Source organism: Leptosomus discolor, chromosome 7 (genome assembly GCF_034619465.1).
Source record: "Leptosomus discolor isolate bLepDis1 chromosome 7, bLepDis1.hap2, whole genome shotgun sequence".
In the NCBI taxonomy this organism is placed as follows: Eukaryota; Metazoa; Chordata; class Aves; order Leptosomiformes; family Leptosomidae; genus Leptosomus; species Leptosomus discolor.
The window spans coordinates 18,987,171-19,011,087 of NC_141397.1; the positions used below are offsets into that span (position 1 = coordinate 18,987,171).

The window sequence follows — 23,917 nt, forward strand, 5'->3', positions numbered from 1 at the left end:
CCACCTCACTGTCCACTCATCTAACCCACCCTTGTGAAGCTTGCCTATGAGGATGTGATGGGAGACAGCGTGAAAAGCCTCGCTGAAGTCAAAGTAGACAACATCCATTGCTTTCCCCTCACCCACTCAGCCAGTCATGCCATCATAGAAGGCTATCAGATTGGTCAAGCGACCCTTAAAAGCCAGTCTGGAAGAGAGGGCAAAGCAGACAGCTAGAACAGAAATCTCTACAATTGCCGTATCATGAATTATTAAAATATCACCTAGAGCTATAGAAAGCATGGGCTGGAAGCACTTCACATGTTTGTCTTGTCTTATTACATCTACTGTAGGTTACAGTACAGTCATAAAAATACACCTGCTTTCTATTCCCATACACACATGTGATATGCCAGCCATTCCATGAAAAAGCAAGCATGAGAGCAGGTCAGTCTCACAAACCATTATACATGGCTGTAAGTTAAGCAGGTGTACAGCCTCACCAAAGTAAAATACATATTGAATGTTGCTAGCACCTGGGTCTAATGCTAAGGTGAGATGGACACCATCAAGACAAATTCATTGATCCCTACTTCTCCTGATGGAGACCTTAACAGTGAATTTGGCCCCAGTCTAGCGCTACTACTTCAGTACTCATGCAAGAATAAATATAACAGAGAACAAAGACATAAATTCCAGTTATGTGCAGATATGCAGTCAGAAACCAAAGTATTCTATTTTGAATTAACATTTTTTTTAAAAGGCATGTTATTTTTGTGTTCTTACAACTCCAGTCTAAGAGGAGACATTTAAAACAAAGTCATGCTAAACATCTTTTTTAATTAACAGCTACAGCCACTTTTGTGTGAGTTACACAAAACTGCAGGGGGAAAAAAAAAACGCATTAAAAGGGAAAGTGTGCAAATCCCTCATTAACAAGGTACTGAAACACTGTTAGAATTTTTCTGTTATTATATTACACTGTACTGTTCCTTCTGACTTATCAGAACTCAGATCACTCTTCTTAACAATAACAGTCATTTATGCTCAGCTAAACTGCAAAGATTTTATTCATCTGCTGCTGTATATTATGTACTATTAGTTGCAAAATAAGAGATGTTGTTACATTAGCAAGTGACTGATTATTTTATTATTAAATTTCTGAGCACCATCCTCTGCTGAGCAATGGTCACACTACAACGTAAGTCCTGATTAGTATTGTATTACTCATTTTGTGGCTGCAGGGCTTATTGTGCCTCTCCCCTAATGTCCTTGCCTGCAGCCTTGCCTCCACTGGGCCTCCTGCTTTCACCTCTCCAAGAATGCTGCATTTCTTGAACACAATACTGAGAATTCAGCTGGGCCCATTGACTTAAGAAGAGATTTTGAATCTCTTCCTTCCAGAAGTCTGTAAAAGAGAGGTCTAAAACAGCACACAGGAAGCTGAGGATTTAGTGTCAGGTTCTTCTTACTTGTGTTTATGAACTAAAGCAGCTGAGCTAGGATCATGTCATCCCTAAGGTTCCCCTTCTGAATAATGAAGACTGAAAGCCTTTCACAAGTGTCCTTCTGACTGTAGGTTGCCTAAGTCATGATCTGGGAGTTACCCTCCTCCTTCTCCATGTTGCAGATAGAGGGAAACTGCCAACTGCTCAAGTAGCTTCCTTGGGCAACTGCCTCAAATTGTATAGGATTAATCTGGAGCTTCTGTTGACTTTGACGATTTTCCTGACAAACCAAATTTCTTCAGACAACCCCTCTGGAAATCTCCGTCTGATTCACTGAAATGAGAATCCATCCCCCTCGAATGTCTTTCTTTAAGACCTGCCAAAGAACCTCTTCCACTTGCAGATTTTTGTTTCCTGAAGTCCACAACAGATTTGTAGGTTGCTTTAAGAGAAAGGAAAAGGTTAAGGGATGGCACCATCTCTTAACAATCTTCATGTGTGGGCAAAAAAACCCAGAACTTGATCTGCTCTTTTTCTTTCTGTTCTTTCCCAAACATATTCCTACACGATTACGTTATTTGAATGCAACAAGAAAGCACATGTGATCAGAAACAATCAGATCAACATACAGTATTCACAAATGACTGACGAACAGCTGCAGATCTGTCAGTCACAATGATTTAGCCAATCTAACTCCCATATACTTCTGTGTAAATCTTATCATTGATTCTCCTGTCATTTGATGTGGTCCTCCACAGAAACTCATGTCAAACAGAGCTAGATGTTAGAGTCAGTAGTCTAATTGTTACTGTAAAAATTACTCATGTAAGCCCAGTTCACAGAAATGGGTCTCTATCGTTACTCTTCAAACACACACACTAAAATATTGTTTAAGTGTTTTCTTGTTCAAGTGTAAGAAAAACTCAAAGTATAGTACACAAGGATGCCAGGCATTCAGGTGACAACATTTTGCACACAAATCCCAAGTCGAAATACAATTGCAGTGACATGTTGGGGACCTTTCTTCTGCATAAACCTGGGCTCACTGCATTTAATGTTGTGGTTATAATCTATGTAATTTTTCTCTTGTTCTTCCAAAATACAGAGGGCAAACATTATTAATATAACCAATTGGAGGTCTTATTTTCCCTTCCCATTCAAACTTCATACCATAGCCAATAGGTATTTTGAATACATAAAGAATACTGAATCAGGTCCTTTATTAGCGTTTGATTCATACCACAAAGACCACAAGATTCAGAGGTTGCCAAGGCAACACCACTTCAACCTCCTTACGTTTCTGCTTTGATAAGAAACTTCTCATTATATAAATGTATCACAACACCAGTCAGCATGCCAGGCTATTTTACAAATATGCCTTCAGATAGCAGACAGCTATATTCTTCTCTTAAGAAGGGGGAAAAGGCAGGAATAAAGTTGCCTTTTACTAAGGGGGAGAGGGGAGGGACAAAAATGGCATTCCAACCTCTATATGCTTCAGTAAGAAACTGTATCCTGAGCCTCCTAATATAGCCAATAAATTTTGCATTATTTGGCCAAAAATCCACAAAAGGGCAGGAAGCGAACAAAACGAAAAACCCAAACACACCACACAAGTAGAGTCTGAGACTGAGATGCTAGAATTTTGAGTAATTGGAACTAACAACTGTGTATAAAAGCTTTACTGAACCACTGGAAATCTGATATTCCAGCATATGTTGTTTAGAACTACAGACCAGGCAAAGTTTAGTAAAGCATAAGAGACCTACCAGGAACCTACTTACACTTTTTTAACCCCAATTTTGAGCTCTAAAGTGGTACTTTGCAATATACCACTAGCCTTCTTTACTGAGCAGTATTCCATATGCAGTAGTCTACCTACAGTTACACCCCAGGATCCTTCAGCAAAGCCAGGCTCCCACAGAAGGGCTCTGTTAACGACAGTTACTATTCTGTGTCTCCTTCTTAGTCATCTAGACCACAGTGAGTTTGACTAGATTACAAGCTGATCCAGAATGCACAAGGCATGGCTGGCTGGATTAGCAACAGGACGGCAATAGTTCCAGATGCATCCCTCCAAATCCCTCCCTGTGCCCTAGTACCCTCTGTGCTGCCAGGAGGGTTTCCAGAGACAGTATTACTAACAATCAGCTAATTCTGCATCATCTGGAGACATGTCAGCACAAGCTGAGAAAGCTGACTTTTCTAAAAAGAAGATTCTTACAAGTAAGAATATTAATAGATATTTGTAGTTATGGAAAAAAAATTTTTTTGAATGGTCTGGGCTTGAATTTTTTACTTCCCTTACTTCCATTTCTGGTTTCTAATTTCCAGTTACACTTTTCTCACTGTGACCCTGTGACATACTGACCATCCTCAGCAGTAAACAAAGTAAATCTTACAGTTTGTCACAAGAGGAAAAGGAGCAAAAATACCCCTAGGGGGCACATACAGTTCTAGCAAAGGAATTGTTCCTCATCCCATCAATTATGTCAGTTCTAGGGCAGAGAAAACTGCCCCCAGTTTGCAATGACAAAATAACACCACTTACAAATATTTCTAGTTAAATGTAACAGCAGCTCCCTAATTATCACAGACTGCTCACTTCTATGGTTTCTACAAGAAGAAATCCCTCTTCACTCGCTTGTGAAGAATGTCACTGAAAAACACCTTACATCACAGGTTCCTTTGTGGGTTACGCCATCTGCTATGCCCTCAGCGTACCACAACAAGTTCAGGGCATGGACTACCTTGGACCACCCAACTGCATCCAAAGCCTTGCTGTACTGCCTGTAGAACCAGTTTCACTACACAGCCAATTCCTGCAGTAATCCCAAAAGATAAAAGTGTTGTAAGACTGTGGACATGCACAGAATTTCCTGTTTCACTGGGAGTAATGTACCTTTTATGCTGTTCTTTGCTTCCCCATCACCATGTTATTTCTCTTTCCCTGAAGTGTTCAGGCGATGAGTCAAATGACCAGCTAGTGGCTGTCCCAAATCCTTCAGGCCACTCCTTCCTATCACCTTTCTGCTTTGCCAGTTGGAGACTCTGAAGAGGGCAAATTTTATACCTGAAGTCCAAGGCCCCAGAATTTAAAACAAACAAACAGTCCACCACAAAAAAAAAAAAAAAGAAAAAAAAAAAGAAGAAAAAAAAAGCTTGAGAGACACAGTTTATGTAGGACAGCTAGAAGACTGACATCAGAATCGGGTATCACGCTGTGATCCAGTCAGCCCCGACACATTTCCACATAAAGTGGGCCATGGAAGCTGGAGAAGAGCCAGTACAGCAGAAAACCTTCAGGGTTATTTTGCATAGGACTATGCAAATTCTGCAAGTTGAGGACTTGAGATGAGACCTATTTGCTTACCAACTTTCACCAGCACTAAAACTCACGTAACTAACCTTAAAAGACAGTATGTTATTCTGAACAATATTGCTGAACAAGCAGTTGAGTAAAATCAATTACTTGCCCAAGGGATTTTTTAAGACATACATTTCCTTAATTCCTGTCAGATATGCAGGTCAACAAAAAGGAAGATTGATTTCTGGATAAACAGAATAACTGTGATGTTAAAATATTGTGTGAAAAGACAAATTGTGAATTAAAGCATTTTAATGCTCATTTTAGTGAAGTGATGGGAATATTCAGGAAACATTTGCAGTCAAGAAACTGTACACATCCCCATCTGCTCATCAATGGCATAATGCAACAACCTCTCCAGTCTTCATCTTCTTATCACTTACACCTTGCTGATCAGGATGCATTCCTTCTTCCCCAGCCTTATATTTGTACTGATTAATGTAACATAATGACTATGCTGTTTGCATCGGCAATGTTAGAACAAATTGACATGAGCTGGAAAAGTCAAGTCAGTCTGACTTTTTGTGACCCAGTGCTGTCATCTTATCTGCTTACTGACACATGTTGTGCCCCAAACTGGCCCTCAGCATCCGAAAAGCAAAGTAAGTTCAGAACTGTCCCTGTAGAGAATCAGGGAGGTGAAATAACAATTTTTATTTGTGTAACAGGATAATTTCTGCAGTGTCTAAGAACTTCCCAGCAGTGCCTAACATAATTTTTTTCCTCCAGGAGAGAAACTTATGCCATTCAGTGCCTTGCTTGCTAGGGATTTTTGGTCTGGTTTGTGGTAGATTTTTTTTCAGGCTTTTGTGCGGAGTAGGGAAATCGGCTATCTTTTAGGATTTGGGGTTTCTTAGTGCTTCATCAGAGGATGCATAAGAATCAGGAAAATGTCACATTGCCCATGAAAAGAGCAGTTGAGATCTGTGGTGGTGCTCGGTCCTTGGGAGAAATGGCACACAAGCTCCTTTCCCTTCAAGTTCTCTCCCACAAAACACTGACTAGGAAATCTACATTTCCAATGTCAGTCTGCCTATATCAGTACATAAAATAAAGCCAGGTATCTATTCTCTACCCTGACTGGAAGCACCATAGAACAGCAGAGCAAAGAACCAGTAAGTTACACTCAATAAGCCACGTACAATATACATGCTCAAAGCTTCATCCCTTCCCTCCTCCATTCCTTCCATAGCATTCATAAATCAAAAGGTGGGAGTTGCAACATCATTTCTTCTATGCCTTCCCATTGCTTCTTTCCAAATCCTCTCTCCTCCATGGGTAGAGCAGCTGTTATACAGAGGTGTGTGTATATAAATATACACACATACACATACATGCGTGTGTGCATACATGTACATACATACATACGCTTTCCACTGAATGAGAGGAAGAGAAGCCCCAATATGAAAGGATCATAACCCATCCACGCTTTGTGAAAGCATGGTAAATGTATCCACACTGTGGCTATGCATAGCTTTGTACTGCAAGAGTTAAATACAGTTTCCAAAACAACACAGGCAGGGTTAAGGAAGACCTCACCCCTAAAGACACCAGCATCCAGCATAAATTGAAAGCATTTCCTGTGAAAGGAAAGCTGCTGAAAGGAGAGCAGGCATTATAGCAAGTATGCATGTATATACAGTATGTATACCATATGCACGCATGCATATGGCATACACATCTATGTTCTAGTTTAAACTTCTAGTAGTAAATTCTAGGAAAAAATAAATGCAGAACACCAAAGCTGCTACAGAGAGGAGCAAACAATGAATTAAATTCAATTCCTCACTGAATAGCTTATTCAGTGAAACAAAATACCACTGTGTCTACTGGCTTCTTAATTAAGTCTTAACTACTGATACCCCACTAATAACTTAAAAATTTCACTGCTGCTTTTTTCATGATGTTCATGATGTCTCTTGGGTCGAGACAATCCCAAGCACAGACACAGGCTGGGCAATGAGTGGACTGAGAACAGCCCTGCGGCGAAGGACTTGGGTGTGTTGGTGGATGATAGGATGAACATGAGCCAACAAAGGGCACCTGCAGGCCAAAAAGCCAACCGTATTCTGGGCTGCATCAAAAGAAGCGTGGCCAGCAGGTCAAGGGAGGTGATTCTGTCCCTCTACTCTGCCCTCATGAGACCCCACCTGCAGTACTGTGCCCAGCTCTGGAACTCCCAACACAAGAAAGACACGGAGCTGTTGGAGTGAATCCAGAGGAGGGCTACCAAGATGGTCAGAGGGTTGGAACACCTTTCCTATGAGGACAGGCTAAGAAAGTTGGCCTTGTTCAGCCCGGAAAAAGAGAAGGCTCTGGGGACACCTTAGAGCAGCCTTCCAGTACCTGAACGGGGCCTACAAGAAGGCTGGGGAGGGACTTTTTACAAGGGTCTGGAGTGACAGGACAAGGGGTAATCGTTGGAAGCTGCAAGAGGGCAGGTTTAGACTAGATACAAGGAAGTTCTTCACCCTGAGGGTGGCAAGACACTAGAACAGGCTGCCTAAGGAAGCTGCTGATGCCCCATCCCTGGAAGCATTCAAGACCAGGTTGGATGGAGCCTTGAGCAACCTGGTCTAGTAGGAGGTGTCCCTGCCATGGCAGGGGGGTTGGACCTAGATGATCTTTGAGGTCTCTTCCAACCCAAACCATTCTATGATGATTTTCTACCAAGATGGTAGAAAGTTACGAAAACACCAATAAAGTTTCTCCCTTTGTATTCCTGTAGTTATTTATGGGTTGTTTAACATCAGAAATGTATTCTTAAGCAGTTCCTTACTTGCACCATCATAGATTAACATAGATAATCATAGATAATGCAAGACAAGTCCAAGGACAGCATCAAGTGTCTGAAACAGGTAATGAATACTCTATCTAGACAACACATGAAGACAACACTGTTCCTCTTCTCTCAGTTCTGCCAGCTGCTACAGCTTTGGTAGTACGCTGAATACTCGTAAATGACTGCATCTCTTACGTTAAGAAAAAATGCTTTGTCTAAACAGAGAACAAACTTAAATCCTACCAACATCTATTTAAGGATTAAATTCCCCTTCTACTGATAGGTTAATGGTGAGCAAAGCCAAGGGCTATTTCACATTCTTATCTATGTGATAAATCATTAAGCTACAGATAACACTGTTCATGTGACACTCACCTGGTGTAGCTTCTGCCAAAATTCAGGTCCATCCTCCATTTTTCTTAAGCTTGGTGGAATGTACCAAAAGCAGACATTTGCATATTCTGGCTAAAAAAAGAGAACAAGTGATTGCTTATGAGATGTAACAAATGGAACAGGAATTGCTCGTGAGAAGTAGCAAATCGGACAGGAATACATATTATAGCTTGTCAAAGACTTCTGCTTTATTGGGGGGGGGAGGGGCAGGGGGGGCAAGCCTTTAGGTTTATACCCTTTTCATTAAAACTTCCTTCTCCAACTCACTTTTTCTTTCCCCTTTTTGAAATCAGAAGTAATAGTTTTCATGTAATCCATTTCTCTTCCTGCTGCCAGAAAAAGGAAACCCGTTCGGGTTCCTTTTTCATTTCTTCTTCCTACACATGTATTTAACTCTGCTTTGTTCACTAACAACTTTGGGTAGGGAAAAAGTGTAGGAGAGGCATAGAGGTGTAATTTACAGGTTTCAAAACTGAAGCAACTTTAAAGAGAAGAATACATTTTCTTTTTAGTGTTTTCTTAAATGGAAATTTCCTATGATGCATTTTACACAAAATACACAAACTCAATTTTTGTGACATTTAACACTTCCACACCTAGTCGCTTTTCTACTGACAGGGCCAATCTCGTTTTACATCGTAAATCATACAGCACTCTACACAGTGCTGGAGTTAATGCTGCCTTTCTCAATTTCCACATTTTATAAGAATCTCAGGACCCCTTGCAGGGTATGTGCCATGTCCTGAACATATCTTGTCCAATATCTAAGCAGGCCTTTTGAGCAAAGACTGAGACTCCACATCTCTGCTTCCCTACAAAGAAATTTTGCCTTTAAACTCAGCAGAGAGTAAGCGGCAAGACTCCCAATAAAAGTGGCTGTTCACCATGCATTATAAAATAAAGCATTTTGCGCTTATGAGATTTCTGTTTCATATATGATTGAGAAAATGTTCCCAGCAGACCAGTCCAGGGTCTATATTTTCTGCTAATTTGGAACAATTTTATTTCTTTTTTTAACCTGTACAGATAGCAACAGCATGAGGAATATATGTGCCTTCTTATCCCATCCAACACTACCCATAAAACCACTCAGCCAATCTTGACCTACATTATTTGCAACACAGTATTTAAATGGGGTCTAGATTATAATATGGATTATAAACTCACACACCCTTCTCCCTTCCCACACACCACCCTCATTAGTACTGGTTGAAAGAAAAAAAAAGAAAAAAAAAAAGTTAAAAGGGAGCTTGGTAGCTTGGTCACACCATCTCTTTGCCCCACTGTGAATGCAGCTGCTATTACAATCCCAGGCAGTCTCCTGAACGAGGAGAGCCCACCAGCTGGGACGCATTCTTTCATGAAAGGGCACTGAGAACTGCTCATATCATTTTCCGCCTCACTTCAAAGAATGCATTAAATACAATTTAATCATCAAGAAGAATATCATTGTCAGCAGGAACAGAGCTGCAAACCTGCCACCTGCTGCCACTGAATGAAATAAAGCTCAGCTCTTAAAGTCCCATTTCTTTCCCCAAAGAGCATGCATTGAGTACACACATAAACACAGACCCTGAAAAAGGCAGCGGGTTCCTCATGAGCACAAGTGCTATCTTGCTGTTACAGGGTTTATTTTAAAACTATTTAAAATGAGATGGCAGGAGCAGACAGATGGCATATATTACCATATTGCCGCTGCCTATATTGCCTTCTTGATTATCTCAGTTTCCTTTCACACATCAAATACATCATCCCCCTCTGAAAATATCATTCATCCTAGAAAAAACTTAACTACCCCCAGCCATGCTTCACTCTATTTCTGGTTATCCCATCACAGCTCTTATCCAAGCAGGTAAGCAACTACACCACAGAAGAGTTCAAGATGACTCAAGCGCGATTGGCACTTCCAGGCCATAGACCGGTTCTTGTTACAGGACTTTCCTCACCGCATGTATCAGAGGATCATCTTCCTGAGCCTCTTGTCCAAAGTCCAACTGCGTTTCAGAAAGAGCTCACATAACTGGGCCTAGCTGCCTCCTGGCAGTCTTTCTTTGAATTCGTATTGCTTGTCCCCCTGCACTCCTGAAAATGCTTTCTTAACCCTTGCTCAACTTACTTCTCATAGCCCTTACTACAGCACTCCCTCCAATCCCACTTTTAATCCAGGTCTACTGTTCCTGCAGGAACTAAACAGAAGCCTCTGCTCTCACCAACAGCTTTCATATCTACAGTAGATCTGGGCTCTCTGCTAAGCTCTACAATAACAGAAAATGGAGAGCTGTTAACAGATTCACCATTTTAGTAACTCTATCACGTGCTGCTAGCCCAAAATTCTTCACTCCACATAAAGTTTCCCAGGATGCACCTTCAAATTAGCATTTTTCAAAGTTAAATGGAAAAGCTTATATTGTATGAATAGTATAAAATACTTTTTATATTTCATATTTTTTCCAGCCTAACTTGGAATGTCATGGCATCAGCAAGCGTAAACCAAATCTGCATCATTATGGTTTGTTGGTCTCTATGTATAGCACTTAATCCGCTTCCCTTCCTCCTCCATGTGCTTTCTTCCTCCCCATACTACATACTCAGCTGTCTTTCACACACATACACTTCTAACAACGCAGAAGATTTTTCTAAAAATGACAGGTCTTTGCAACATCCCTAAATATTAGCCTTATTAATCAAAGAGCTGTGGATAGGCTTTAGCTCTGCCCTCTTTACTCACTCTCCTCCCAACCAAGGTCACCAACAGGTAATAAGCTGACAGGTTTAGCAAAGATGAGTGAAAACCACAACTTTCGGGTAGTTTTTAGGACGAAGGGTGTAGAAACAGAATTAAGGAAAAAAACATGGACTTTAATTATGAAAAGTTCATTTTTAGGATGAAAATATTCTTCCATTCAGGACACGGTCTTATCTGTAAGTCTGGCAAGCAATGCTTTTTTGGAGCCAGACTTCACTTTCACAGAAAAATGCTCTATCTATATCCCCTGAGGCAATACAGGCCCAGAAGCTAGAAAAGTAACTAGAGTGATGGTAGGGAATACAGAGCATGTTATGTGTGTTTAGTCATACCTGTGCATCTCCAATACATAAACTTGTTAAATTATATACTTCAAATACAAATTGGCAATTGGCTAAAAAGAGTAAAATCAAACAATACACACCCTGCCCCAATAACAAAACCAGTTCAGTTCCGTTTTCAGTTACCTCCAAAAGAAGCTGGAATCCCTCTCTTTTCTTAATTTCCTCCACTAGATATCTGTAACCAAAAATGCATGGTTTTAAAGCATAGAACAAAACAATATATGCAGACAATAACAACAAAAAAAAGATCTTGAACATGTACACACATTTTTTCCTTCTTTTTTTTTTTTCTTTTTTTTCCCCCCTAAAGAAACCACAGAGTTAAACCTCATTTCTACCTGCTGTGAAAATGCAGTAGCTATCAGTTCCTCATAACAAATGAAGGCTATAGCCAGACAAGGAGCACTTAGGAGAGGCCAAATTCTGTCCTCAGGCACAGATTTTTAGTGGAGCCACATGGCACAAATTGATGCTATTTGCATCAGGCTGTGAACTTTCCCAATGCAAATTTCCATTGATGTTGCTCTCTACAAACTGATTCCTTCATCTCTTTTTCTTAAGTGCTGATGCTGTGCTGCCATGTTATTTCATGGCCATCCTGACATTTCTTGCACTACTACTGTCACCGGGACCTCTTAGTTTAGCCCAGAATTTAAAAGTTTCCATGTACTTCAAGCCCAGCAATTTTCCCAGTACTGTCCTTGTTCCACACTGTACACAACGGCGCATGTTTCCATTCAGTGAGCCACTGCTGATGCACAATAATCCCTGGGCATCCTACACTAACAATGTATTGAAATAAGTACTTCTCTCTTTCACCTGTCAGAACGAAAAACACAGAAGCCTTCAATGGGAAGATGGGTTTGAATCAAAACTTTGGATCCAAACAGCTCCAATCCACAGAATTTTTTTAAAACATGGCCTCAACTTTGCCATGGCACAAATCACACAGGAATTCTGAAGCAAAAAGAACATGGATATAGTGAAGACTTCTCTTTTCCGCCCCCTGCCCACAAAGCCTTCCCAAGGAAAACTCAAAAAAAAATCACCTCAAATTCACACAGCTTTTCCATTTCAACAGAATTTTAGTCTTCTACACAAAGATTTTGCTGTCTAACAGTAATAAAACTGAAAAAGTTAAACTACTGATTATGTACAGATCTGTTCTTTTGTTGCATTTATTTGGCATTTTCCTGCCTGCAGCTGCATCACCGGTCATCACACAAATAATACTTTTATCCACTACTTTAAGAAGAAAAATATTGTCAAAATAACACCCCTTGATCCTATCCACACGCCTGAAACCTGCCCCCACAGGGACACCTCTAGTACAGCTGTATCCGCAATGCCTGCTGTTCGGCAGACATGCTGCAGAAACAGGTTGGCTAGGGAGGCAGTAAACAATACCCTAGGCGGTACACATTTTTCAAAACAGAGCATGGGGAGTTGTCATGCTGTTTATCATTAACAAGTATTGTGTGTGTGACTCATTACCTCTCAGCATACATCCCTGCAAAATGATTGCTGTGGTAGAGTGCCAGTTCCCATGACACGCAGCTCTATGAGTTGTGCCACACTGTGCACTGTTGAGCTGTTTCCTCTCACTATAACAAGTTGAGGTTCTGGGTCTTTTCTGCCATGACCATTTAATCCTACTTTGTGCATTTGTTTGTTACCTGGCTGTTAATGCCCACACTATTGTTTAGGTTGAATGAGAGGCATTCTGAAAGGTAAGTAGGAGGCTAGATACCACGTGAGCGTGTTGGGGGGAACCTGTTTCTACAGAAGAATTGTCTTAAGTAAAACAAGCTCAGGGGTTTTGTCCTATTGATTAGAAGTTACTCGCCTGTGCCATAAAACCAACATTCAGCAAACTCAGCAGGCTGTTCACAAGACAATGGCCCTCAATTCTTCTTTTTTTCTTTTAATAAATCATGAAAAAGAAACCTATGTATGATCACTTTTTTTTGTTAGAGCTATTTTACAATGCTTAATACCCTTCCTTCTTATTATAAGTGCCTTTTTTTAATACCACCATCTGACATAGGATATCTGATGTCAGTCAAGCTCACAACACTGTTAATCATGTTCTTAACTACATTGCCAATAGCCTAAGAAGACAGCCATTAGAAAATCCATCAGCCATGATTTATCTTGCCAGGACCATTTGATGGCAGTGGAGCAATTTACTCTGCGCATCTTTCCACAGCTGACAGTGCAGTTTTATTATCATGTCATCGTTGTAAAACGTCAGAAGGGCTGGAGTCTCAGTGAGGACTGGAGTGCACAGAGAAGTGGTATTTGCTATGATTAAGCCTTGCAGAAAATGAGGGGTGGAGATCTGCAGTGAAAGTAGACATATGTCTGCTAAGAGTGGGTGTCAGAAGAGGAATCAGGCAGAAAAACTGCAAAGATACTGAAGCATAAAATGCAGAGGTGGTTATAGTTGTATTCTAAAGGCAGTTTACTTCTATTTTCTTTTTAGTGTACTTCATAAAGCAACATCCGTGCATCAAAAATAACTGGAAAAAAAAAAACAGCAAAATTTTTTCTGAAGTGATCAGCAGGATGCTCTGCTGTATGTCTTTTAAAAATAAGCCTTTCCAAATAGGTAGCATCACAATGTTCCTGGGATATCTAGTACACTGAAAACATGATTCATCTCCAGAAGAAGTTGTTGTTAATGGAATAGCCAATAAGCAAAGTTTGGTGCAACAGAAATACATGCCTGTAACTACCCTAAAACCTTTGCAGCTCTGCCTGGCCATGGGAAAAAATAAAGTAATCTTGCTTTCAAGTTCTACAGTCAGTGGACTAGTTCCAGAATTAATTCAGGTCTGTGTTCAGGAACACTGAAATACTATCTTTGCAGTATCAAAGTAACACCTACTGTGACAAATCAGGAGAAAGGCTGCACAGCTGTTGAGTAGTTAGGAAACCTGGCACAGTGCCCAGGAAACCTGATGTCTCAGCTGCAAAGTGCCCATGTCCATGCCAACTCAAGATAGCAATGCAGCTACTGTAAAGAATATACTTCATCAGATAATGACTAAGAATTCAATTTCTTCTTAAAGAAAAAAAAAAAAAAAAAAAAAAAAAAAAAAGGTGATTCTTACCAGTCATTCCTTAAAAGTGCTACCACCTGAATTGTAACGTTCAAAGAAAATATCGATCCCAGAAAGGTCATTAATCACTACACTCTCAGTCAAACAACCTTGGCCAGTGACCTTGATAAGGCTGAATTCTCCTACTGATAGTGGAATGAATTACTCGGTACAGACACAGACAGGACAACGCTTCAGAACGAAGACAAGGTGCAATTTAACTAGAAGGTATTAAGGAAGACTTAACCAGCCAAACAATGAGTGGTTTTAAATAAATAAAATAGAGAAAAAAGCCACAGCTCATTTGGGCTTTTCTTGTTTTGCTTCTCTCTTTTTATTCTCTTCTAATCCACTCTGGGTTTAGGTTACGGATTTTTACCTTTTCTTTAAGTGGCTTCATCAAAGTGAGACTATTGCTTTAATTTCCACTGGAGTAAATATTCACTTCTTTTCAACTTGGTAGTTCATATAAAAAATAAAATGGCAATATAATATGGGTGACTGTTTTTCAGTATTAATGATTTGACTTATGGTAATGTGTAGCTAGCCCAAGAACTGGTGAAGATTCCATGGTGGTTTATCTTCTATGAATTCTGAACCAATATGATACTTCCAGTGAATTGTTTTTAATAGGCCATTATCTTAATTCAATATTATTTTTTCTATCAGAAGACAAAACAGCGTGTGCATGGAAGTATCTTCCCAGAAAATGAGACATCACCATCACTTTAGAAACACCTTCTAGCAAGACTTTTGCAGAATTCACTTGTGAACCTCAGTTCTGCAAGACCAAAAACTTAGTGAAATTGAACAGGGCTGGAGAGGGGAAGATCACAAGAAAATGGTGCTTCAGTCCCCAACTGAATTACATAACATACTGCAAGCATTAAGAACTTCGGCAAACTTGTGGAGAAAAAACAAGCAGTATCTCAGAACAACATGCCTTCATATATCTCTACTACTTCCTAACGTTAGCAGAGTGTCCTCATACATATTTCCCTGCATCACTGGCTTTCTGTATTTCCTCAGTCATGAGGAATGAAGTGAACATAAGAATGGCTAATTCACTTCTTGCTAGACACAGCTCAGAGCCAGGCACATAGGGCTACTTCTACATTAACACCAGAAGACAGAGTTACGAGTTAGCAGAGGGTGTATTGGTAAACCTGTCCTATGTCTGGTTCAGATAACATAAATGTTAAACAGCGTAGATTGATAGTCTAATTTGGACTTCTGTGTTTACCAACATCTACACTTATTGGAAAAAGTAATCACTACTCTTAAATACTGTAGCAAATGTAATAACAGTAATTATTATTTGGTTTAGTTCCTCCTATCAAACACAAACAAAAGGAGAGGGGAAAAAAGTAACAATTTGGTCTGTTCCAGGATACGGAGTATCAGCAGTGTCAACATTTCAGTGAATTAAACAGATTAGACATATTCAAAACTGTGTGGTGGTACCTAGCCAAAGCCAGTGCCCTGTTTACTCTGTCCTCGAGGCCTGCGGTTCCCAATGCTTTCCACATCAGCCAGAATTTGAACGCATCTGGACGCCTGCTGCACTGAATGGACTTGTCACCGGTGTCATAGCTGACATCGTAGAACTTGTCCTGCTGGAACAGGTACGAGGCCTTGGCAGAGTAACACTTCTTCAGGAGTCCCTATTAGAAACACAATAGAGTCTTACATTGCTGATAAACACTTTCAAACCTTTTTATCTTCACAAGCCAAAGCCTTTTTTTTCCTCTCTGTACCAACTGCTTAGTAAAACAGAACTGGATGTGTAGAAAACTATCCAAAGCTGATGGTGTGGTTTAAGAACCCTGGATGAACCTCAACCCAGTGAAGTCAGCACTGACAACAAGGAACGTTTTTTTGTTATTATTGTCTTCATAATGTCACTGAAGAGTTGCAGGTTGAAGAGGAATTCTGACTCAGATCTCAAGAAACCATGGGAGTGGGTATGACAGAAATAGTTGCCCAAAGGCATGCGTGGGTGGGAAAGAGGGAGGAGAAGGAGAAGCCTACACCCACTGCTCCAGCCTAGAGACTGGAAGAACAGCTCCTGAGAAGCTTCCTACACATTCACAAATGCTCAATCTATTCCTTCTTTGTCAAATAACTTTATATACAGTACAGTTAGCTCCAGGTAGGGAAGATTTTAGCCCCAAGAAACAAATGTTTAGCACTTACCAGAAAACAAAGTCACTGAGGATTTAGCACAGGCTGACTGCTTGTGTGGAAACACCACGAGGAGATTAGTACAACCCAAATTTTTCTCTCTTTTCACAGTTCAGACAATTTTAACATTTGAAAATAGACCTCAGAAAAGGTACTTTAGCGTACCCTAACTATGGTTTGTTAATGAAATTATTTTTATTCAGAAATCTCCAGCCTCCAACTTTCAAAAGGCTGCCTGGGAAGCGATGAGCAGCAGAAAACAGACAAAGGTAAATGAGTAACATGGCAAGTTCCAGAAAAGAACAAAGCTGGGAAACAGGAAGCAGAGGCTGTTATACATTTAAAGGTGTTGGGGAAGAGAAGAGGCATAGGATTGGCCAGTGGCTGAAAAATGAAATATCAATGTATACTCTGTAATATTATCAAGTAGAGAGAAGGGCTGTCAGAAAGCAGATTACAAGAGCAGAGATGAGGGTGGCCCAACAAGGCACCCAGGAGACAGAAAAGGTTGTAGATTCATCAGGGATATTAAAAGTGGGTAAGAAAAATAAAACATAACCAACAAGATAATGCTAGAATAGAAATTCAGATGAGGTTAATAACATGGCTACAGAATCTGATTCAGATCTGCAAATATATATTTAAGTGACAGTTGACCAGAAGTCTTACATGCAGCACAAACCAAGAACCAGAAGTGGACAGCGTGACAGAAGTTGCCAAACAGTATCTCAAAAAGCACAACTCATTTTCCAATTCTACATCACTCTTCAATTTGAACCAACTGAAAAAGCATTTCCCATTTCATCCTTTTCTTTGCATCTGCTGCAAATTTGATTTTAAAATGGCAGATAGTGTCTGACATCACTCTTAATCAAAGTGTCATATTCCCATAACAGAGGTATAACTCTTGATCTACATTACAACACACTACTGATAACTTTGGAACTGGCAATAAAATTGAGGAAAAAAAGGTCAAGACAAAAAAATCCGAAGGAGAAATAATCCACTGGCATACACAGACTAAGTCTCCCTCTCCCCTAGCCTTTTCATTTCCCTTCATCAACACCAAAACCAAAACAAACAAAAAAACCAACCTGTGTACCTGTTCATAGAGCACAAAAGGGGAACACCACCAAAGATTTATCCACAACTTCTGTAAGGGTTTGACAATCCCATTGTAATATCGCTGATTTGCAAAAAGGACAGCAAATTCAATCCGAACTCTTTAGCCACAGGACCAGCACATTCAGCCTTGTGAAAAGACAGTTTATGTGACAGCTTCAGAAAAAAAGGGGCAGCAGCTGCTCTCCCTCTGCAGTCAGAGTGACAATGTGCTGCTGCAGCACATGGTAGCCATAGCTGAAACGCCAATGCTGGGCAAAGTTTTTTTCAGTATATAAGATTCTCAGGCCTACTTTCCAACTTTTTCAGAGAAAGAAAGGCGGGAAGATGACATTAGAAATCGAAGAAAAGTGAAGCACTGAATCATCCAGCCTTTACATGTTCTCTGGCTAGCAGCTGCACAACAGGAACATCAGTCTGTGAAGCCATTGTGATCTATTCATTTAGATCTCTACACCTTGGTTTTCAGGGGAAATACAAGTTTACTAGGTATGGTATTTAAAAAAAAAAAAAACGCAGCAACATACACAAATTTAAGTTAATTGCTTTGTCTCTTACTAACTTTAAAATTTTCACAGTGTTTCTGCAGTGAGTATATAGCAGGGTTGATCATTGTGGGACTACCTTCTGCCTTATCAGAATGTAATACACCTGCACAATAGAGTATATCACAGCATATTAGTTCCCCTTATGCCTGTTATCTGTGAAATAACTTTTGGTTGTCACAAGAAATCTAAACTCAATTGGTAATGTTTCAGAAAGACTGAGAAGTTCACTTAAGATCACAGCACAGCTGCAGAGTTTCATGGCTTAAAAACAAATGCTCTAGAGTGAAAATGCAACAAGAACAAATAGTTCAATATCTCTAAGTGAACTCAAATTCCTGGGAGCGTATTTCATTTAAAAAAAAAAAAAAGAAAAAAAGAAAAAAAAAAGCAGCAGGTACTGTCCTACTCTTCTGGTGCATCCAAAGCTGACAAGACATGCTGGCTTGATGATCCTTCTCCATCTGCTTATCTTACGAATAATGCAACATACTCAAGAAATCCTGCTGAAGATATTGCTAATGTCAATCTCCAGAGACAAGTACAGTGACATCCTCCAGCAGACAGGAGAAGAAACAAAAATCATGCTTTGTGAGAAAGAAATAAATATGCCAGACCAACGCAAGAAGCAAGGTGATGGAGAGAGAAGGGAAGAGAAAGGGAACATTGCAGAATAGAGTTTGGGCAGGGAGGACAACAGAAGAGGAAAAAATCCAAGATTAATTTTATGCTTAAGAAGGCAGTTACTCCTTGATTGCTGCTGTCTCAAAAGTAATAGACTCAAACATGCTGAAGACATAAAAAGTCGCCTCAGTTTTCCTAGTCAAATGATGGAAAAGTAGAAGAAAAAAGAAAAAAAGGAAAAAATGTATGCTTTATAACTCGACATTCTCAGTCCCAAGAAGACCCCAAGAGTTTTCCACACAGTAATTGAGCTGCTTCATCTGTCCAGAAAGATTGCAACAATTTCATTAGAACTGCTCCATTTGACAAGTTTGAGATTCTTTCTTCAGCAGCTTCTATCTTTCTACCCTTTATACAGAGACTAATGGTAGAGCTCTGCCTTCTACTCGGGCTGTTAAAGTTTAGAAAATGGAAATTCATGGAGGCCTCAGTCTACTATGAAGTTTCAAATTGCCTTACATTTTGATGAAGTCTATGGATAGTTGCTGTGTGTTCTAATTAACGGCAAATAAATGGATAATTATTGATACTGAAATCAATATATTAAGAGCTCCATTTTCATAATTTGACATATTTTTCTCATTGAACACACCTACAGTATGCCTTCTGATCGCTTTCAATTTCCATTGCTAGTTAAAAGTGAATTTCAATTTCATTAACAAAACATCTTTGTCCCGAAGATAAAGATCTTCCAGATTTGCCTCATCTGAAGCAATAAGGACATTCTTTTGAATGGCATACTTGAACATTCTCAAAAGCAGTGCAGTGCAAAAGGCCACCCCTGTAATTCACTTCAAGAAGTGAGAAGGAGCTCTCAGTTGTACAAACCCCAAGGAGAAAGCAATGAGAATAAAGTATTTCCTGCGGCTGCCCTGCAAAGGAATCAGGGAAGTAGATATCTTTGTGATACTGCTAATGATGAGGAAGAGATTACACTCTAGATGGCTACCATGACCACCTCGATCAATTATATTGTGTGCTAAACTGGGATTTCATTAGCTACATTCTTCAAGACTTCATTTTTAACTAGTAAGTGATTGCCAATTACCTAACCTAGTGCTACACTGAGTCACAGATCTTTGGCATTGGTGATAAACATTCGTTCTCTGTTTATATAGTGATAATATTCATGTTTATATGGATTATAGCAAGGAAAAATTGGAGTAGCTCTGTGGTCTTAAGGCTGATTCACAGAATATTTGGAATATATAAGAACAAAGTTGACTCAGCAATGTATTGAGAATATCAGTCCATCTAGCTTTGTGTTTAAACAGTCACTGCAATTCAAGCCACAGCTACAAAGGTGTTTTCTGACTAAGTTGATCTTATTACAGAAGTGATGAAAGTTACTCAGGGTATGGCAGTGAAAAAGGCACAGCTATGCATTTCTTGAGTGCTTTAAGCACTGAAGAACTACTGTCATTGATCTGAGCTTTTACAGAGGATTAACCAATCTCTCTTTCCCTTTGGTGAAAACACTTCTCCCTTCTAACCAAGTCAAACACTTATTTCTCTTTTCTATCTCTACCTTCTTTGGAAATCATTCCAATTTTGTTTCACTAAGGCTGGAAGATACTCTTTGATCAGCATTTCACTGCAGTTTATATTTTTTTTCTTTTTGATATGTATAGGAAAATATTTAAATACAATGCTTCATTCTAATAATCTAACTGTAATGTGTTAAGCCTATTAACATTGCTGAACCACACAGCTTCATTGGTGCTATGTGGCAAAAAGCCCAAACCAAACAAAACCAGTCACTATTACTTTTGCTAATGGGAAAATAGGGTGTTACTACTACATTGGAAATGTGATGGTTCCTTCTTTTCATACATAAAGCAAAATACAAAGCTTGGTCTTGTTAAATGATCTATACCTTAAAAAAAGAGAGAAAGAGAGAAATAAAAAATGAGGAGGATTATTTGTCCACTTAGAATCACCTAACCCTAATCCTGAGGTAGCCCACAGTTTCCAAATGGACCTCAAAGCAAACTTCCTTAACCAGATCTTCAAAGGGAGCTAGGGCTCGATTCATAAATGGAGCTTAACATCTACGTTAAACATTTTGCTCCTCTGATTTCTTGTAGAATTCACCACTTCAGAAACTACCTGAGGTTCCTTGAACATTCGCTAGCAGAGCAATGTCTGCCAAATACTTCCAGCTCCCACCTCAGCATCCAGTTCCCACTGACACATCTTAACCATAGTGTGAAGGAATTATGTTCACATATAAATGTGTGCTTCATCTGCAGCCATAGGTATTTTGTAATTTAGGAGTAGTGGAACAAGCTCCAAAGTAAGAAACTGACACATGTACCCTTCCCTTCTCTTTCTCGTGTGAAAATAGCATTTTTAATGGGAAATTGGATTCAGGTGCCTGTTCTGGTATGGAGAAGATCGTCAAGCAAGGCCTTTCTGCCAAAGTCTCTTAAATATTCATTTGATCTTTTTTTCTTAGGATTTATATTCCAACACTTTCAAAAAGCTGATAAGAAAGTACTCAAATTCGTATGTGTTTCTGTTTGCATATAAAGACTGCACTGGCACGTACACAAAACACATAAGTGCCAATTTTCCAGGAAAAACACAGGAAAACACCCTCTCCTCCCCATGCAGAGAAATCTTTCCAGAACGCGTCTCACTGTACAACAGGATCTGATTGTACGATCAGTAATACTTAGGGTTTTTTCACCCCTCAATGGCCTAGCATTCAGCTCTACAAATATTTCCAGCACAACACTACCTAGCTGCGATTTAGAAGTGAAATAGGATTCCTCTACCAGGTATTACACTCCATGGAAGGAGAATATAGAAAGGCTGCCAGAGCCCTGAAGTTGGAACAGTGTTTGTAAAGTGATTCTAAATGCCACGGCAGCTAGAATATTTCATTTTTTCCGTTTCTTTCCTCTTTCTTCCTGAGAAATTTCCGTTATGTAGCCCAAGCAGCCTAATCATTACCTGAGGCTATATCTATGTATTGCACCTAATTGGCTAAAAATATAGCACTGAATTCTTCCCAAGCCTGCAATTAAGACATCACATTAATCTTAGTCAATAACTTCATTCTGCTTGTTTTTCATCCTGGAATAAAGATAAAGTGATGGGTGGGTAGTGCTGGACTCTAATCCTCTTTAATCCCACAGACTGTTGCCTAAGGAAATGAGAAGGCACACTTCTCCTTGTTGTTCTGCCATGTCTCAGCCCTGACTTGGAGCAATCAGCTCTGAGAGAGCACTGATTAGCATCTGTGCTTTTTGGTCCTCATCATTTCTTACTACCAGAAGTCAGTAACGTGTTACACGGATAGCTCACCGCTAGCAGCTGAATAGAAACTATTGACTGTTTTGACAGAGGTTTATAAGAGTGATTTACAAACCGTGGCCACAAAATACTGATGCAAACCTCAGGGGCTCCATATCTTCATGATGTTCAGTTGTTCATAACCTGTGAAGTATAAGCTAAAACTCACCCTGCTGATAGACAATGGTGTAAGTTTTAGCAGGGCTGAGTTCGAAATGGGGCTTGAAATAATTGACCTCTTACTGGTTTCTTTATTAAGATGGAAAAATTTCACAAAGATATAAGCAGGGACTTTTACCATATTGCAGACTCATCTCACTTTTGTGCCACTTGAGATCAGAGCTCTGTTGTTCGCTTGCTAGATCTTTTAATTTGTCATGGCTTTTGGAAAGCCTAAATCACCCTGGAGATGAGGAAGAACCAGTAGAGTGAGGAAAGACGGCTCACCACCTTTACCTGCATGTGCTCTGATTCCTACCCCTCTCCTTTCCCACTCTGGTGCACCCATGTAAGGGGATGTAAAGAGGAGCTCTGCCTACTTTAAACAGAGATGCAGTACTGCTGCAGTCCCAATGGATGACAGCTATTCTGAGGACTTTGATGAGCTCGGTGTTGAAGTGCTGCAGACCCAGGTGACAAAATACTCAATTCTGAATGCAAATCACGTACAGAAGTTAACTAGCAAGGGCACCAGCTGCAAAATTTGACCATCGGTGAGTACAGTGACTTGGATCGGTTTGACCCCACTCTCTTATTCACCCTTTATTAATTTTGTGGTGAAATTCAAAATAATATCATTCAGCCTTTGCACTGCAGTGTAGTAAAACTGACTTGCAGTTGTTTTCTAACTATTTCCACTTCCATATTACAGCAATGACAGCCTAACACATTAAAAAAAAGGGGGGAGGCGGGGCGGGGAAGGACAGGAGGACTTACAGAATTGTCTTTCACCAGAAGAGCACAGCACTGGATTCCTGCCGACAGCATTTTATGGGGATTCCAGGCAACAGAATCAGCCCTGTGAAATTTATAAACAGAGAAAGGGAAGTGGAAATTACACCTATAATCACGGGTACTAGAGAATCAAACACAGACAAACTCAATCCAAGCAGACAGATGAGATTTCCTGTTTCCCCGCACCCATAGATTCAGAAATCTCCCCAATTAATAGTAACATGTATTTTGGAAAACGTAGCCCTCATGGAGGCCAACAGATTACACAACTTCCATCTCAGTCCCTGGTACGTATGCCCATGAACTAAACGGGCTTACCTGTGGATGCCTTGAAGAAGTCTGCAATGCTTCCTTGATACCAAAGCTGAGCCACCCCAAGAAGCCTGATGGAACATTTATAGATCCAAGACAATATTATTTGTATAAAGTTCTTTTGATAATACCTCAACTAATAATTTCTGAAGATGTTTCATCTCATTTAAAACTTAGTTTACTACATGGTCAGTGGGCTAAATTTTGACTACTTTAGTATCATCTACTGAAACAAAGATGGCAGCCTGGGGCTATGCCTAAAATAGAGGAGCTGATGATTTGTGCCACTATGAGCCACAAACTACACTGTCCCTTCTGCATAAGCAAGGGCACGAACTGAAATGTCCTTGCATAACCAGACCCATTCCTGATGCTGAATCAGAGGTGCTTCCTTTCCCTCAGTCTAAACCCAAGCAGTGAAAGAAGAAAGCCCTATTTTGCACATCTTCTTCCTGCTAGTCATTTCCTTTCTGAGACACTGACAAGGGCAACTGTAGAGAATTACAATCTCTGCCAACTGCAAAGTCCAGGCTCAGATTTTCCACAGAGATGGGATATGAAAAGCAAAGTCAGTAAGCAGGCAATAGCAGCACTTCTGCTACCAGCAATTCAACCAATGTTAAAAGACTCACCACATCTCCCTCAGGTCATCT

General features: G+C 40.0%; 1 protein-coding gene across 1 annotated transcript in view; it reads right to left on the reverse strand.

Annotated features, from left to right (window-relative positions):
• The window catches only part of GADL1 (GAD like acidic amino acid decarboxylase 1), a 76,186-nt gene that overhangs the window by 29,270 nt on the left and 22,999 nt on the right, over window positions 1–23,917 (reverse strand). The window contains exons 9-13 of the mRNA XM_086468674.1: window positions 23,271–23,335; window positions 22,935–23,016; window positions 15,628–15,827; window positions 11,183–11,234; window positions 7,952–8,041 (exon numbers count right to left, since the gene is read on the reverse strand). Coding sequence (XP_086324800.1) covers window positions 7,952–8,041; window positions 11,183–11,234; window positions 15,628–15,827; window positions 22,935–23,016; window positions 23,271–23,335 — 489 coding nt within the window. The remainder of the gene's footprint in view (window positions 1–7,951; window positions 8,042–11,182; window positions 11,235–15,627; window positions 15,828–22,934; window positions 23,017–23,270; window positions 23,336–23,917) is intronic.